The sequence below is a fragment of the Rousettus aegyptiacus genome, unplaced genomic scaffold, assembly GCF_014176215.1.
Source record: "Rousettus aegyptiacus isolate mRouAeg1 unplaced genomic scaffold, mRouAeg1.p scaffold_m13_p_14, whole genome shotgun sequence".
Lineage (NCBI taxonomy): Eukaryota > Metazoa > Chordata > Mammalia > Chiroptera > Pteropodidae > Rousettus > Rousettus aegyptiacus.
The window spans coordinates 34,152,456-34,171,780 of NW_023416289.1; the positions used below are offsets into that span (position 1 = coordinate 34,152,456).

General features: G+C 36.2%; 1 protein-coding gene across 1 annotated transcript in view; it reads left to right on the forward strand.

The window, feature by feature from the left end:
- Window positions 1-14,137, forward strand: part of DUXA (double homeobox A) — a 16,874-nt gene extending 2,737 nt beyond the window's left edge. Inside the window, exons 2-5 of the mRNA XM_016129348.2 lie at window positions 11,128-11,282; window positions 12,056-12,164; window positions 12,587-12,732; window positions 14,039-14,137. Of these exons, the coding sequence (XP_015984834.2) occupies window positions 11,128-11,282; window positions 12,056-12,164; window positions 12,587-12,732; window positions 14,039-14,137 (509 nt within the window). The remainder of the gene's footprint in view (window positions 1-11,127; window positions 11,283-12,055; window positions 12,165-12,586; window positions 12,733-14,038) is intronic.
- The last annotated feature ends 5,188 nt before the right edge of the window (window positions 14,138-19,325 follow it).

The window sequence follows — 19,325 nt, forward strand, 5'->3', positions numbered from 1 at the left end:
ATCAAGCACCCTTACCCTTATGAGCAACATTTAGAAGGGGAAACAGAAAATAAATAACAGTTATAATAAACAAGTTAAGTATATATCAGAAGTTAATCAGTGCTATGACAAAGAAAATGAGGAGCAAGAGGAGAATTAAGATGGATGTGGGTGCCAGAGTTGAGGGGCATTTGTTTCCAATTTCTATGAGGCTGATCATGCGAGAACTTATGGAGAAGGTAACATACAACAAAAGTCAGTAAAGAGGTGAGGGGCCTAGGTGGAGAAAGGAGGGGAGAAGGAAAGATTTGGCATAGGCTTTAAAGCAAGTGTGTTTCCAGTCAGTGCATGAAACAGGAAGCTAATGTGGAGTCAAGCAAAAAGCAGTAAGAGGCTATGAGGACTTTGGCTTTGACTCTGAGAGAATGGGACCGTTGCAATCAGGGTTTTGTATAGAGGAAGACATACTCCGAACTTGTGTATTGCTTTTCTATTGCTGAGTAACAGTTATCATAAAGGTAATGGCTTAAAACAACATACACATATTAGTTCACACTTTCAGTAGGTCAGGACTCTAGTCATAGCTTAACTGAGTTGTCGGCTTCAAGGTCAAACAAAACTGTGCTCAAGTTGTCAGGACTGAAGTTCCAACAGACTCAATTGAGGAATAATATACTTTAAAACTCATTTAGGTAATTGCTAGAATTTATTTTCTTGTGGTTGTAGGACCGAAGGCTTCAGTTTCTTACTGTCTATTGGTGAAGATCACCCTTAGCTCCTAGAAATCATCTTCACTGTCTTATGTGGGCCAATATTACTGCTTGCTTCACTAAGTCAGGGAGGAAGACAGAGAATCCAGCAAGATGGGTCTTACCAACTATGTAACATAATTGTGTACACTTACTCATGTATATACCATCACCTTTAGCATATTCCATATGTCTAGAAGCAGGGTACAAGTCTGGTCCACAATCAAGGAGAGAGGTCATACAAGGGCTAGAATGCCAACAGGCAAGGATATGAGGCCCACACTGGTCATCCTAGAGATTATCTGGCACACATTTTAAGATGTTCTCTCAGGCTATTGCAAGAACAGACTCTAGTGGGGTTAGGAAGCTATTTCAGAAATTCAGAAGAAAGATTTTGTTGCTTCAAGAATGAGTTGAAGAAAATGTTTCTCTTTCTTCTCTCTCTCTATGTGTGTGTGTGTATATATATACATATATAAATATATACATATAGAATATATTATATATAAATATTTAAATATGTATTTTATATATACTTTCTTTACAAATAATTTCAAAATAATTACAGAAAAGTTTTAAGAATAGCACAAAAACTTGCATACTCTTTACACATATTTATCAATTAACATTTTGTCAAATTTGCTTTATCATTCTCATTCTCCTCTGACTGGTGGATTAATGATATTTGAGTCTCCTGGAATTAGTTTCAGTTCAGAGCCAGTGTCCAGTAGTTCCTTAAAGTTCTGATTTTATCCTTTTTCACTGTGTACCGTTATCCTGGTAAAAGATCCCTTTGGGAAAGGCTGGGAGATAGAGTAACAGTATAAATTTTCTGCTGCATACCGGGTCCCTTCCTAAGAAGACTTGGCCTCCCTTTCATTGAGGAAGTTCTGAATCTGTAACCTAGATCAAGTCCGGGAGTTGATTGATGGGCTGTGACTCTGTTTTTATGCTTTGCGTTAGATTTTGCTCACTGAACCTAGAACTTTTCTGTTATGCAAATCAAGTAAGAATTTAGTAGGCTTCCTATCTATTTCACATCTAGGAACCACAGTTAACTAGCCAATGCCATACGTCTGCATACCTTACACCATTCTGATTGCTGCTTTGACTCTGTTGTCCATCAAGGTAACCACACCCACCATGCCTTCTGTGCTGGAGCGTGTGGCTACTTGCCTCTGCATTTAAGTTTTCCAAATCCCACTGTAAGCTTTGGCCTACAGAGAAGAGGGATCACAAACTCTTCAAGGATACCCAGGAGTCCCCTCACAAATTAATGCCTCAAAGTATTAGCGAAAGGTACGTCTTATAGAATCACCTAGGGTGGGTGAGTAGGTCTTAAATGACAAATCCACTCTAACACTCAGCTTTCCTTAAGTCTTTGAATCCCTTCTTCTATATTAAACTATGGAGTTTGGGCATTTCCAATTCACTCACAGTGGGCCATCTCTTGGTCTATAGTTCAGCCAGCCAAGCAACTAACCAACCAACCAATCAACCAACCAACTAACCAACCAACCAACCAGACAGATCCCTTTCTTACTCCATGAGCTGCAAACATTAGATGCAGAATCTTCAAGTTGTGAGCCCGTATTAATAGATTCAGCCTGATCCAGCTTTATATTCCTTCCACCAGTATTCCACATCCTAGTATCTGTTCCCACATGTTTCCCAAAAAACTTAAATAGTTCTTTTGGAGTTTAATGCACCTCCTCATGGGTCATACTCTGTACCTCACCTTTAGGGGCCTGCTGGGACTTGAGTCTAGGCCAAAAAGCAGTGAGGGGTAGTGTGTGGGGAGGTGGTTCTAAGGAGAATCAGCATTGTCTGCACAGCAACTGCCTCAGGGAATGGGAATGCCAGTTACTTTTTCCTCAGGCAATGCAGTGTTAATTCCCTCAGAGGCAGAAAAGCGGATACCACTGGGTGTGGGAAGGGTGCTTCCACTGTGAAAGGAGAGAATTTCGCCACTGGCAAAAATGACTCATCAGAATGTAGAGTCTCAATGTCCCCATTTCCATCAAGGTCTTCCCGCACATCTCCATCCCAACTCACTCATCCCATTCTTTCCCAATCAATGCCCTCTCTTTAATAGTAGATACCCTGTGAGGCTGAGAGTTCAATTGTATTGTAATTCAGTCAATCACAGGATTAGTCTTTGTATTTGATTTTCAGCAATTTTAGCCTTCTGTTTACAGGAGATAAGGGTCTCTTTCTGGGTTGAAAGAGAAGCTCTTAGGTCATTTCTGGGGTACATGAGCTGGAAATTCAAATCTCTGAGCTCATCCTTTTATTCCACTCCTTTGTTTAACAACAACCAATCAACCAACTGTATTCTCTAATTTTCTAAAAACCTTTGAAATTATCATATACAGAATTGATTATCTCCTTGCTTCTAGGGGTTGATTAGATTCAGTTGATTAGATCCAATGGAGATATTTTGTCTATTTCTATAAACATTTCACACTATAGACTATCAATGTTCTCTTGACTACTGGAAATAGAGCCATTAGCATCTTTTAATCTTATCAGATTGAAGAGCCGGTTCCAGAACCAAGAACCAATTCAGAAAACTCCTCCTTTATATATGCAAAATTGAGTACCTCAACATCTGAGGAGACTCAATAAATAAAGTCATCCCTCAGTACCCTCAGGGGTCAGTTCCAGGACCCCCTGCCAACACCAAAATCTGTGGATGCTCAAGTCCCTGACATAAAATGGTGTAGTATTATTTGCATATAACCTACGCACATACTTCTGTATACTTCAAATCTCTAGATTACTTAAAATACACAGTGCAATATAAACGTTGTGTAAATAGCCATCATAACATGTTGTTTTGGGAATAACGACAAACATATATGTATATGTATATGTATATGTGTATATGCATATATATTATTTTTACTCTGAAATATGATTTTACTTCATCATCTGATGAAACTCAATAAATATATGGAAAATATATGAATGAATGTTTTTCTATTTTCCTTATTTTTCTATTTTCTTGTATTCTTATTCGTAATTAATTTAAGGAGATTTTATATATTCCCAATACTGTGTGCTATTATTTACACGGGTGATATATAGTACTGTAGAAAAATCAGAAAATTAAACCATAGTTCAAAATTAAAGTGTGTGTGTGGGGCGGGGGGAGTACTTATCACTCTCCAGAACTGATAAGTTTGAGTTGCAAAAAAAATAAAATAAAATAAAATAAAGACAAGGACTCTTCGGAATAAATGAGCCAGTCATGATGAAGCAGCTTGCCATTAGAATATTTTTTTTTAAAAAAACTAGTCTTTTGAAAATTGTTGGACATCATGTAAAGTCAAATTTCTAAAATCTGCATCTTGTCCTGGGTCAAAGCCATATCTATTAAAATTGTTTCTATTTTATTGGGAATTAGAAGCTGTAATGGAGGTTTATTAAAATTTATTTTAAATAGTATTTTCTTACTTTCTTATTCATACTCATGTTCACTGTTTCTGAAATTGTAGCATTTTCCTTTCTTCATTATTTTCCTCATATGAGAAATAGATTACTTAGTTAATTCTGAATTTGGTGATAATTCTACTCTAACAATATTAGTGTTGGACATTTGATCATTTTCAGTAGTTAGCATACTGTTTTTCTAGTCAACCTTATAACTGTTCTTTATAATTTTGACCCATTTCTGCACATATTTTTCTTCTTTTCCTGAACAGTACACAAGTTGGCTTTTTAGATGCCATATTAAAAAAAACTTTGGTATAAATATATGTATTTTAAAATAAACACAATATTTAATTGGAGCAAATATACACGAGTATTTAATTTATATGCATTAAGTCATGCAAATTATATTTAACACTTGAATAGGTGTACGTAAAAATGTGTGTCAAAAATAAAAATATTAATAAATAAAACAGCAGAAAATTGTGCCCTAGGTTTCCAGACAGATTTGTTGTGGAACAAAGTGAGGAAAATAAATTCATATATAGAAGTGAATAATATACAATATATCACTGTTTTAAGTGAATAAAGTGTAAAGGTTTCTTGATAAATAAATAATTTTCTTGGTTGATTTTCTTTTTCAGAAAAATGTTTAATATTTGATCAAATTTCATTTGTTTAAAATCAAATCTATCAATAAATAAAATTTCTATTTCTTACTAAATTGCTCTTAAAACTTCTTAAAAATCACACAAACATATATGTGTAATAAAACAAAACTTTCTGTTTTATCCTGTAACACTGTGGGTTATAGCTATGAACAATTAAAAGAACCTGTCACTTTCCCAGAAGACTGATCAATGACTTTAAGAAGAAATTGCAAGAGGGAGATCCTTTTATTCATTGCACATGCACCCTCACTTGCTTAACTCCTGTCAGTGCAGGGAAGGATCCTATTTTTATTTACAATTTTTATATTTTGTAAACATGGACTTTCTGCAACTAATTTTTAAAATAATATGTTTTATTTTTCAATTATAGTTGCCATACAATATTATATTAGTTTCAGGTGTACAGCATAGTGATTAGAGTTCTACATAACTCACAAATACATCTAGTACCCCTCTGCCCCATACATATTTATTACAATATTACTGACTATATTCCTTATGCTGCACTTTATATCTTTATGACTATTTTGTAACTACCTTTTTGTACTTCTGAATCCCTTTGCCTTTTTTCACCAATCCCCTTAATCCCTCTCCCATCTGGTAACTCTCAAAATATTCTCTATGTATTGTCATGCAATTAATTTTTGTTTTTTAAGTATTACATCAAATATCATTTATCTTGATCACATAATTTTTAGCATCCCCTCAAATATTGGTGAGAGCCTCATTTGCCTCCCTTTAATCCTGGTACTAATTTAAAGAACTTTTTAATTTAATAAGAAAAGGTCATCGTTTCAAAAGATAAGTGAAACACATGAAAAAACAATTTAAAAAAGAATATGTAGGTATATAATAAACATTGAAAGAAAGATGTGTAAACAAAATTACACTCAGAAATGCTGATGTGATAGTTTAGATGTAGAGGTTGGTATCAATTATTAAATTTCTATGAAAAGAAAAGAAGTCTTATTTAATCCTTCCTAGATTCTATTATTTCCTTTTAAGAAATGATGGAATTAGTAAAGGTGGAACTTTAGGATCATCACTAACGATTAAGTAAATGGGAGGAGCTGATCATATAAATAACGGGAGGGGCTGGTCAATAAAACCAGCCTTACCTCAGGCTGCCGTTTCCTTGTTGAAGACTGAGACTTCATTACTCTCTTCCAACATGGCCCAAGACAACTCTCCAAACAGTAAGTTCCCCACACACCTGACTGTGGTCTGAGTTCTGTTGATTTGGAGAGGAAGTTGGGCTAAAAACCTAGTGGGCTTGTGAGATGCTGTGGGAATTCTGTCAAACTTTTGAAAGAACTGTACTGGGGAAAACCATTTTCTCTCCTGTGATATGAAAATAGGCTGTTGCCGTGCATTTGAAAATTTTATAAAAATGCCGACATTCGAGAAATGAAGGGGACAAATTCTTGCTTCAAGTAGGAAGATGGAAGGAAAGAACAGATGAGGAAAAGGAGGAGAGAGATACACATTCAAAGAAAGAAACTATGGCAGTCATCAAAAAGTTGAGACCAGAATGTCTCAACTTTTGGACTCAAAGTAACTTCCAGATTTCCTTACTGACTGTTTTCCTCTCATAACTTACATCTAATCAGGCTGGAAGTTCTGTTGGTTTTAATTTCTAAATATTTTAGGAGTCTGACCATTTCTCAATCCCTCCTCACCATTGCCAATCTGGGTTCTCATAACTGATTTGTTTCCACCCTGCGCCTCATTCAATCTATTCTCAGTGAGGTAAGTAGTAGTCCGAGTGATCTCGCTAAACTGTTGATCAGTGCACATCTTTTATCACTCAAAACTCTTCCGTGACTTCCACAGTACCCGGAGTAAAAGACACAATGCCCCCCAAAGGACTTGGACCTCCTCTGCTTCAGCCTTGTTCCCTCTTCAGACTTCTAGCCTTCTTGCTGTATCTTGAATAGGCCAAAGAGACTCCCATTTGCTACCCCCAGTTTCTGCAATGTTCCTCTCCCAGATGTCCCCGTTACTCTCTCTATAATCACCTTCAGGTCTTGACTTAACTTTTTTCAGTGACATTTCACTTAAAATTACTCCATCTGTGAATTTTGTATTCTCCTTCCTTCCTTTTATTTTTATTTCTTTGCCTTGGAAATATTCACCATCTGATATACTGTATTTTCACTTCTTTGCTTTTCATCTCCTGACTCTCAACTAGGTCAAGATATCCGTCTATTTTGCTCACAGTGTCTACAGTAGTATCTGTTTTTTAATTGATACTCTAGAAATCTTTTTTTGAACAATTAAAAATACATGAAAGTATTCTAGTCCGTCCTACCAGGACTTGCCTGATAGTCTTGTGGGTAAATGTTTGTTTGATGAAGAAAAGTAAGAAAATTCAAGTTTTCATAGGAAAATTAGAATTTTGAAAAATGTGAACCTGTCACTGTGAGCCTGGCAATAACCCAATACTTTAAGGACTTTTCTGATAAAATCAGAAATTTAAATTTAATGAACATGACTTTTTAGAAGAACTTTTATTTTTCATGCCATGATATCATTGCTAAATAATACCCTATCCTTACAGGCATAAGCCTTTGAAGCAGATGAATCAATGCAAATAGACATTTCCCAATTTATAGGTATCTTAAATAAACCATATTTATGAGCATCAGCTGAATGGTAGGGACACAGTCATTTACACTGCAGTATTTGGGGCTGATCTGAGATTGTATGTGACACTAAGAATATATAAAAACATCAAAAACTTTAGTTTGACTTGATAAAATAAAAAGAAAGGCAGTTCAGGTTACTTATAATGTTTGAATTTGTCTCACATATACAATGTTACTAAGCAATGAACACTTTCATAAAAATTTTATTTCACATCTTTATACAAATATACACAGGTATTTTCTAATCATGAAATAATTTTACAATGCCAATTAGTATTAAAAAATGTATCAAATTGGAATAGGCCAGTGACTTGACATTTTTAACAACTATAAATTTAATGAATGTGATTTCTTGATACTATATAATAAAATGTCAATTTTTGTAAAATGTGCAGAATTGATTTTAAATCAATACATGAGGCTACAAAATTATGCATGGATGAAAGATCCATTCCAAATGCATTTTAATATAATACAAAATGAAAAAGTTCACCAAAATGGTTTCAGACTCCATATGGCAACTAACATTTAAGAAAGTTGAAGTAGAGAAAAAGAAATCTTATATAATTGTGCTTATATGTGGAATATATATATACATACACACATATATGTGTGTGTATACATATATATGTATGTGTGTGTGTGTGTATATATATATATACACACACATATATAACATGAACAAACAAAAAAGGAACAGAATCATAGATAGAGAACAGGCTGATAGTTGCCAAAGGAGAAGGGGAAGGAGGGGAGTGAAAAAGAAAAATAAAGGTTGAAGAAACTTGCTGTTTCGGTGGATTTTCAAAGGAGAGTAACAACAATGATCTGAAAGGCTTTTAAAACAGCTCTCTTTCCAACTACATATCTGTCTGAAGCTGAATTTGCTTCATATTCTTCAACCAAAAGAACATATCACAACAGACCACATCCAGAAGCAGACATAAGAATCCAGACCTCTTCTCTTAAACTAGACATTAAACACATGTTATTTTACTTTTTTAAGGTAAAACCAAAGTTCTTTGAGTATTCATTAAATTTTAAGAGTGTAAATGGGTCTTGAGGCCAAAACAATGGAGAATTAGTGAACTAGGGATATTTTCTAGAGAAAAAAATTGTGAAACAATTTTCAAGTTTCTTTCTGTTATCTGGTCCTCAGTCACATACAACTGAATTAGTTACACTCCTAAAGTTTGACATTTAAAATGTTCACTACCACCAACACTGTTGTTGAATTTCCATTAGCATTAACCATATATGCACATGTGCCAAGTCTTCTAGAACATAGACACAGGAGGGGAACTGCCAAGCTATACCTTGATGCCAAGGTCTGTGCCCTGGAGCCTGAGATGAACTGGATTGGATCTTGATATAGCTCTGAATGAACCGTTAGCTTATGCGGATAAAACATGGATCCTGGGTTGAAGAGAGAGATCTGACTCTTATCTCTTTGCTTCCCTCATTTATCTTCCATCTGTCTCTAGCTCTTTCTCATCTCCTCCCCTCTGAGCCTCTACCTGACAGTGTCCCAGGAAGCACTAATAACATGCTTATCCCATCTCCCACACCTTATGGGGTCTGGGTTACTTTAGAAATCCTTGGGTCTTCTTATATACTTAAAGGCTTGGGGTTCCATTTAAGCTTTCTTACTCTGCAGGAATGTTCCTCCTAAGAGTGGTTACATACAGTCAAGGAGCTGAGAAGTGAAGGTACAAGATGGATGAGGACCTGTAAGGATTTTAACCCTAAAGCCAACCTCAGACAGATTGCTGCCATCAGTAAATTCTATTACAGACCTTTTGGAACTTCTCTCTCCAAACCATCATTTCTCTTAATTTCTGATTAAACTTTTATTAATTGGTTTGGAGTAGGAACAGTTATTTTGCAGTGTTTGAGTATGTGTGGGTTTTTTTTTTTTCTTGTCAGTATTTTCAATAATTCAAGCTTTATGTTGGTGTAAATATTACTGTGCCAGGCATGGTCGTCTGGGCCCTGGGCTTAGAGGGGATTTGTGTTTGGTTTAATGCTGTGCTATTGTTATCTTCAAATTATTAACACATGTTGAGCAAGGGGCCTAGAATTCCTATTAGAATATAATTTTCTTGGAATATTTGCACTGGGTCTCATAAATCATGCAGGGATCCTAATTCTATTGACTAGGAATTCCATAGTGAACAAGACAGACAAACGTGTCTTGTAGAATGTCATACCAGAGAGGGAAAACAGACAGAAACAGGTAAACATGTAGAAGATTATTTTAGATGGAGATGAGACTATTGAAGGACATAAGACAAGGTGAAGCCAGATAACATGGTGTGGAGCGTGGGCTATCTTAGACTAGTGGGACAGGCAAGGACTCTAAGAAGACAGTGCTCAAGTTGAGGTCGGAGTGATGTAAAGGAGCAAGCCAGTCCATCACTGGGGAAAGAGCTATGAAGGAAAAGAAGAACGAGTACCTAGCTCTGGGTAGGAAGAAGCTGGTTTGCTTGGGAGAGAGAAAGAAGTTAGGCGTGGTGGCTAGAGTACACACTTAGTCTAGGGTGTAAAGCCAAGTAGATCAGCATATGTGATGAGGTCAAAGATACAGACAAGGGCCTGATTGATAAGATTCAAGAGGATCAATGGGTGATGTTAAAGTTAATCTTCCTCTTTCAATGAAGTATAATAGACCAGGGGGTAGTGGGCTGGTATGCAATTGCAGATTTAGGTGTTCAAGAGGAACCAAGCATCCTTACAGACTGGAATCCAAATTCATAATTCTTTACTTTGCTGAAGGAATGTAATGGGTAGCCATGGCTGCAGTTTTCACCGGATTTTCCTTTTGAATAAATGTGGATTTTGACTTTTCTGAAAGTGATCTGAGAAATGTTGCAAAACTGTACCAGAGATAGAAAAGAAGTAAGATTGAATTTGTTTTTTTATGGGGTGCCAATCAAAGCAACTCAGTACATCAAAATCTCGACCTGTGGGCACAGCTCTGTGCTTCCAACTGAATCTCTGACATCCCCAGTAACTCACTAAGTCTAATTCTGCTACAAAATCATATGTTCTAAAAATGAACATATGGCTTTCCAGATTTGGCTACTTCAAGGAGGCGTCTCATATCTAAAATCATGTGATGTAGTGTTTATTCCCTATTTGAAAATTCTACTGAAATTATGGAATTCTTTTTAAATTAATTTTGTTCTCCCCATAGTGTTTTAAAAAATACTTTGGGAACTGAGCTTGTGTGTCTGCTGTTGAGAGCAATAGACTTCAAAATAAATCAATATGCACCAGAGAATTTTAACCAGAAATGCTGGAAAACAATTAATGGTACCTGTATCATATATTCTCATTTCTATGGGTTCAGATCTTCATAATTTTAATGACATACTGCATGCATTTTCTTGACAGATGTTGTTCCTAATCCTTATGAACAGAACACAGCAATTTTTCATGGTTTTTGTAAACAAGACCTTGACTCCCCCGCCCCGTGCCCCACCTTTGAGTCAAGGCATTCAAATCAGCTAGAGAAGTTCAATAATCATCCTTGTGTGTTTATCATATGAGATTTCTTTCCTGGTGGGTTCTGGTGGATTCCATTGCTGTCAATAGTAGACACACAGGATTAGTTCCAAAAATATTTTTAAAAACACTCCACAGAGACCACAGCGACGAATCATAGACGAAGTCGGACCAAATTCACAGAAGATCAATTGAAAATCCTCATCAAAGCATTCAACCAAAAACCTTACCCAGGTTATGCCACCAAACAAAAGCTTGCTTTAGAAATCGACACTGAAGAGTCTAGAATCCAGGTAAGTTACAAGACATCTCCAAGACAAGAAGTAGAAAGGAAGGTAGTGGTGGTGGGGACCAATAAATGAGCACATATTACATACCAGTGTGTTGTGCTGAGGGCTTGTGTGGAAATTTGCGATCAACACAGAATGAACTCATAAGAATGTTGCTCTTAGTTTCACCTCACAAATATGGACACTGAGGATAAAAGAGCTCACAGGAGTAGGGAGGAAGTGTGTAGGTACACATTCTGAGAAGAGGGAATAGTTGAGCTGGTTCTTTTTTTAAATGTGTTGAGATGACATTGGTAAATAACGTTGCATAAATTTCAGGTATACAACTTTATAATACCACATCTGTACACTCCACTGTGTGCTCACCACCTCAAGTCCAGTCTCCTTCTGTCACCATGTATTTGACCCCCTTTACCCTCTTTATCCTCCCGCTTCCCTTCTAGTAACCACCATATCATTGTGTCTATGAATTTGTTTGTTGTTTATTTGTTGCTTTCTGTTTTAGATCTAGCAAAGTTATCTTTGAACTGTTTGTTAAATGCATAATAATTGCAAAACCTATTTACTAGTTTATAAAGATTGTAACAAATTATGCCAAGACCTGATTGTGAAGGGGCTAAATGCCAAGCTTTGACCTGACACTCAGTTGAAGGGGACAGGTATCAGTAATAATCCTGAGCTTAGGTCTGGTAAGAATGACTCCATTTGGAGAAAGGCAATGATGGGGCTGAGATGACACACATGTTTAATCCTCTCGTTTTCTCTCCCTTATTTAGGTTTGGTTTCAGAATCGAAGAGCGAGGCACCGAGTTCAGAAAAGATTAGAACCTGAGAAGGACTCTGAAGCAAGCCAAATCCAAGATTGCTCTGAAGACAAGATTCATAGTAAGTAGCCTGCTCCAGTTCTGTCCCCCAGCAGAGCTCCTTGGGCATCTAAGCACCTCTCTGAAGTAGTGGAACCAACTACTACTCTGAGTGGAAAAAGAATGTTCTCTCCCTCAGCGTCTCCTGGTCAGGGTCTTGTCCTGGCAAATGGTTCAGCATGGCCCCTAGGAATTCTTCCCCATATGTCCATGGACCTTCTATGAATTTTCCCTAAATACCCTCTTTCCATGGAAGTCCAACAACCCAGCCATACACTGCATTTTCTACAGAAATCTCCTGGAATAGGCTGGGATAAGGCCCTCTCAATGAGAGGCAACAGGTTCCAAATTAGATGCAGATGGTGGGACATGGGGGTTCCTTCTTTGAATATGTAAATTGATGTCTGAAATGTTTCTTGACCCACAATCTTACTCCTTTCCTAGGTAGAGGAGATAGACGGTGTCGTACCAGCTACACTTCCTTCCAGCTATACACCCTTATCTCAGCATTTACGAACAACCCTTATCCTGGGATTGATTCCAGAGAGCAACTTGCTAAGGAAATTGGGGTTCCAGAGTCAAGAGTCCAAGTAAGTGATGAGGAATTTGACTGTTTCCTCTCCCAAGAATGGAGTTAATGAGAAGGGAAGCCACACCGCCCTTGAACTCTTTGTTCATCAGCATGCCAGGCACATGCCCACTACAGGGACTTTCAGAAGCTGTTTTTTCCATCTGGTATATTTTATTCCCAGGAGCCCACATGGTCTGCTCTCTCACCTTCTTTAGTTCTTTTCTGTCATAGTCAATGTTGTATTGATTACTCTCTGAATGGTGACTGGAACATGACACTAAAGAATTTATTGAATGAATGATGGATATGAGCCAGACACTTGGCTAAAGTCTATTTTAGCTCAAATCTGAAAAACAACAAACAAACAACAAAACAGAAACAACCTCAGTAGATACTGAGAACAAACTGATAATTGCCAGAGAGAGAGGATAAGGGATGGACATAAAAGGGGAAGAAGGCTAAGAAGTAAAAACCTCCAGTTATAAAATAAGTCAGGGGGATGTCATAGGGAATAGAGTCGATAATATAATAACTATGTACAGTGACAGATGGTTGCTAGACTTCTTGTGGTGAGCACTTTGTAAGGTATATAAATGTTAAATGACTGTATTGTACAATGGAAACTAATAGAATATTGTATGTCAACTACAATTAAAAATAAAAAATCTAAAACAAACAAACAAATAGACACTCCACCCCTCAAAAAAAACCCCACACAAACATTTAGCCTAAGGATTCACTGCTGCTAAATCAATCTTAAAATGGAATATAATTCTGTCAGCAGTGTGGAGTAGGTGTCTGTATGTGATATATAAATATACAAGTGTTTACAAAATAATATGTATAGTGTATTAATATGTACAGCTACTATGCATATGTATATGTAATTTGTGAGCACAAGGGTAGCAATTATGTCTTGTGGGACAGAAACTACCTTCTTAGATAGATATTACTCTATCCTGGGTTAAGTAAAAAAAAAAATAGCATTTTTTAGAGAAAGGAAGATGGAAAAAGACTTCCAAGCACAGGGAAAAGCTGCAATATAGGTGTGGTACTTTAGAGCTAGACCAGCTCTTATAATGAGGGATCATGGGGACTTTCAGAATATGAACTGAAACCCATCACTAGACCATGAAGGTACTAGGTGTTTTGAGCTTTATCTTCAGAATTGATAGACTTTTCCAAAAGTCGTGGAATATCAATAATTTTGGAATTAGGGCCACAATGAACCACCTCCCTCTCCCCATTTCTTTCTGAAAAAAGCAATGGTGAGGCTTCCATGCCTTCAATTGCTTTAACAAGTTTTGTTTTGTTTTATTCATTAGGTTTGGTTTCAAAATCGAAGATCCAGATTCAGTGTTGGGAGAAAAAGAGAATTTGATGAGCTCTTGGAACAGAAACAAGACCCAGATCAAGATTTCTGAGATGAGAGAGTTCAAAGTAATCAGACTGTTCTCAATTTAGCTAAAAGCAGAGACTTCTCAGTGCCCAATCCTTCCAACTTCCTCTTAGTGAGGAAAGATTCCAACTCACGTGCCTTATCAGGTTCCAAAGAGTCTCGGGGATAATTGCAGTCCCTGAAGACTCTTTCCAAGTCCAGGTTCTCCTAATTCCATTGCCCGCTTTTCTAGCTGGAGAGTCTAGGAACCCCATTAGAATGTGAATTTTGTTCACCCTATGCCTTCCCAGTGCCTGGTACACAGTAAACAATCAATAAACTTTTGTGAGAGGTATGAGTAAGTTAATGAAGAAATGAATTCTCTGGTGTGTTCTGCCAGGATCCGGCCAGAGCATGGCTTTGCCAGGAGGTAGTAGGTTTCATGTTGGACTAGAAAGGTGGGAAAGAGTTTACTTCCATGTTTGTGTCTACAAAGTGGCTTCTTTGATTTTTTTCCCTCTTATCTTTCCTCCTTAGGTATAGAAACCACACAAAATGGCACCAATCTTACTAGCAACTGTCTTATTTCTGTGAAGCCAGAACTGGATAGACCAAAAGATAAATTCAGTGTATTTGATGTCATCAGCCTCTCTTATTCATCCTGGGAACATACCCTTCAAAACATACCTTCAACTGGTTTATTTCACTTAGAATAGTGTCTTCAAGGTTTACTTGTAGCAAGTGTCAGAATTCTATTCCTTTTGAAGCCTGATGTATCATTAGCAAATATCTTCTCCCAAACAGTCGTTTGTTTTTTTGTTTTGTTGATGGTTTCCTTTGCTGTACAAAAACTTATTACTTTGATGTAGTTCCATTTGTTTACCTTTTCTTTTGTTTCCCTTGTCCAAGGAGATATATCTGAAAAGAAATTCCTGTTAGTAATATCAGAGAGTTTACTGCCTATGTTTTCTTCTAAAACTTTTATGGTTACATTTTGTGTCTATTCTTGTATATGGTGTAAGAAGATGTTCCAGCTTCTTTTTTTTACATGTATCTGTCCAGTTTTCCCAACACCATTTATTGAAGAGACTGTCTTTACTCCATTGTATATTCTTACCTCCTTTATCATAAATTAAGTGAGCGTATAGGCGTGAATTTATTTCAGGGCTCTTTATTCTGTTCCATTGATCAAAGTATTTGTTTTTATGCCAGTACCATGCCGTTTTGATTACTGTAGCCTTGTAGTATAGTTTGATATCAGGTAGTGTGATATCTCCAAATTTGTTCTTCTTTCTCAAGATTTCTCTAGCTATTCGGGGTTTTTTATGGCTCCATGTAAATTTTAGGATTATTTGTTCTAGCTCTCTGAAAAATACCATTGGTATTTTGATAGAGTATTGCATTGAATCTACAGATTGCTTTGCATAGTATCCATTCTAACAATGTTGATTCTTCTTACCCATGAACAGGGTATATGCTTTCATTTGTTTGTATCTTCTTCGATTTCTTTTTTCAATTACTTATAATTTTCTGAAAACAGGTCTTCTACCTTGGTTAAATTGAAACCAAGGTATTTTATAGATTTTGATGCAATTGTAAATGGGATTGTTTTCTTAATTTCTCTTTCTGAAAGTTCATCATTGGTGTATAAAAATGCCACTGACTCCTGAATATTTATTTTGTAATCTGCTACTTTACGGAATTCATTGATCAATTCTAACAGTTTTTTGGTGGAATCTTTACAGTCCTCTATATATAGTATTATGTCACCAGCAAATAATGAGAGTTTTACTTCTTCCTTTCCAATTCAGATGTCTTTTATTTCTCTTTCTTGTCTTATTGATGAGGCTAAGACTTCTAATACAATATTGAAGAGGAATGGTGAAAGTGGGCATTCTTGTCTTGTTCCTGATCTTAAGGAAAATGTTTTTAGCCTTTCTCTATTGAGTATGTTAGCTGTAGGTTTGTCATATGTTCTTTATTATGTTGAGGTATGTTCCCTCTATTCCCACTTTGCTGAAATGGATGCTAGATTTCGTCAAATGCATTTTCTTCATCTATTGATAATGATCATATGGTTTTTATCTTTCAATTCGTTAATGTGGTGTATCACATTAATTGATTTGCGGATATTGAACCAATCTTGCATCCCAGGAATAAATCCAACTTGATCATGGTGTATGATATTTTTAATGTGTTGCTGAATTAGGTTTGCTATTATTTTGAGAATTTTTGCATCAATGTTCATAAGAGATATTGGTCTATAGTTTTTCTTTTTCTTTCTTTTCTTTTCTTCTTCTTCTTCTTTTTTTTTTTTTTTTGATAATGTCTTTGCCTGATTTTGGAATCAAGGTAATGGTGGCCTTATAAAAGATGTTAGGGAGCCTTCTCCCTTCTTAAATTTGTTGGAATAGTTTGAGAAAAATAGGTGATAATTCTTCTTTGAATGTTTGGTAAAATTTGCCTATGAAGCCATTTGGTCCAAGACTTTTGTTTTTTGGGAGGTTTTTGATTACTGATTCAATTTCATTGGTGGTAACTGGTTGTTGCAGAGACGGTTAGGAAGAGTCAGAGTCTGGAAATGCATTAACTAACATGGATAAGAGAGAGGGGATGAATGGCAATGCTAGCATCCTCCACTCCTGTCTCCATGGCTTTTTATTCTCTCTCTTACAAAGCTGGCTTTGATATCATTATTGGTTACTATCGGGTTAGTAATTACAAAATACAGCCAACTCCCAAATCCAGCCTCAAGGCCACCACTGTGTTATCAGCTATTCTCTTTTTCTTATCCTTGTCCCTAGAACAAGAAGTCCCAGACTAGGTAAGGCGTGTGTACCCTCCCTGCAGTGTGACCTTGTGTGCAAGTCCACCTTCCCTTCTGATGACCTCGTTGCTCCAAGCACTAGGTATCCTTCCAGGACTGCAGGTGTCTCTCACAACCCTGGTTGGTTCAGATTTTCTGTTTCTTCTTGACTCAGTCTTGAGAGATTGTATGCTTCTAAGAATGGGTCCATTTCTTCCAGATTGTCCAATTTATTAATGTATTTTCATATGATCCATTGTATTTCTGTGGAGTCCATGGTTATTTCTCTTCTTTCATTTCTGATTTTATTTATTTGAATTCTATCTCTTTTTTCCTTGATGATTCTGGCTAAGGGTCTGTCAATTTTCTTTATCCTTTCAAAGAACCAGCTCTTGGTTTCATTCATCTTTTGTATTGTTTTTCTAGACTCTATTTCATTTATTTCCGCTCTGATCTTTATTATTTCCTTCCTTCTATTCACTTTGGGCTTTGTTTGCTGTTCTTTTTCTAGTTCTTTTAACTGTAAGTTTAGATTGTTTATTTGAGCTTTTTCTTGTTTCTTGAGGTAGTCTTGTATTGCTATGAATTTCCTCTTACAACTGTTTTCACTGTGTCCCCTAAATTTTGAGTTGTTGTGTTTTCATTTTCACTTGTCTCTAGGTATCTTTCGATTTCTTCCTTGATCGCATTAATAACCCATTTATGTTTAGTAGCGTGTTATTTAGCCTCTATGTGTTTGTATATTTTCCCATGTTTTTTATTTTCTTGTAGTTGATATCTAGTTTCATATCATCGTGATCAGATAAGATGGTTGATATGATTTCAATCTTCTTAAATTTATTGAGACTTGATTTGTGTTTTAACATGTGGTCTGTCTTGGAAAATGTTCCATGTGCACTTGAGAAGAATGTATATTTTGCTACTTTGGGGTAAAATGCTCTGAAAATATCTACTAAGTCAATCTGTTCTAGTGTAGCTTTTAGCCCCATTTTTTCCTTTTTGGTTATTTGCCTGGAAGATCTGTCCATTGGTGTCAATGAGGTGCTAAAGTCTCCTACTACGAGTGTATTACTGTTGATCTCTCCTTTTATGTCAGTCAATAATTGCTTTATGTATGTAGGTGCTCCTATGTTGGGTGTATATATGTTTACTAGGGTTATGTCCTCTTGATTTATTTATCCTTTTTTATTATGTAATGCCCCTTTATTTTATCTCTTATTATAGCCTTTGTTTTGAAATCTATTTTATCTGATATAAGTATTGCTACTCCAGCTTTTTTTTCATTCCTGTTTGCATGAAATATCTTTTTCAATCCTTTTACTTTCAGTCTGTGAGTGTCGATTGATCTGAAGTGAGTCTTGTAAACAGCATGTGCATGGGTCTTGTTTTCTTATCCATTCAGTTACCCTATGTCTTGATTGAAGCGTTTAATCCATTTACATTTAAAGTGATTACTGATGGGTACATTGTTACTGTCATTTTATTATTCATATTTGTTATTTCTATTTTCTTTTTATCCCTTCTCTTTTTATAGAAGACCCTTTAACATTTCTTGTAATGCTGGCTTGTTGGTGATGAATTACCTTAAGGAATTCATCACCAACAAGCTTTTTTCTGTCTGGGAATCTCTTGATCTCACATTCCATTTTAATCAAAAGCCTTGCTGGGTAAAGTATCCATGGTTGTAGGTTCTTGTTTTTCATAACTTTGAATATTTCTTGCCATTCCCTTCTGGCCTGCAAAGTTTCCATTGAAAAGCCAGCAGACATTCTTATGGGGGTACCCTTGTAAGTAACCAGCTTCCTTTCTCTTGCTGCTTTTAAGATTCTTTCTTTGTCTTTGACTTTTGGCATTATAATTATGATGTGTCTTTGTGTAGGTCTGTTTGAATTCCTCTTGTTTGGCACTTTTTGTGCTTCCCAAACTTGTATGTCTAAATCCTTTGCCAGGTTAGGGAAGTTTTCTGTCATTATTTTTTCAAATACAGTCTCAATCCCTTGCTCTCCCTCTTCCTCTTCAGTTGTTCCTATGATTTGGATATTTTTATGCTTCATATTGTCCCAGAGGTCTCTTAAACTATCCTCATTTTAAATTTTTTTTCTTTTTGTTGTTCTGATTGGGTGTATTCAGCTACTTTGATTCCAATTCATTGATTCAATCTTCTGTTTTGACCAATCTACTGTTGAATCCTTCTAGTGTATTCTTCATTTCAGTTATTGTATTCCTCATTTCTGTCTGGTTCTTTTTTATGGTTCCTATGTCCTTTTTAATGCTTACTATCTCTCGGTTGAGGTTCTCATTGTGCTCGTCCATTCTCCCCATAAGTTCGTTGAGCATCCTTATCATCGTTATTCTAAACTCTGTCTCGGGTAGGTTGTTTGCCTCTATTTCATTTAGCTTATTTTCTGGAGTTTTCTCTTGTTGTTTC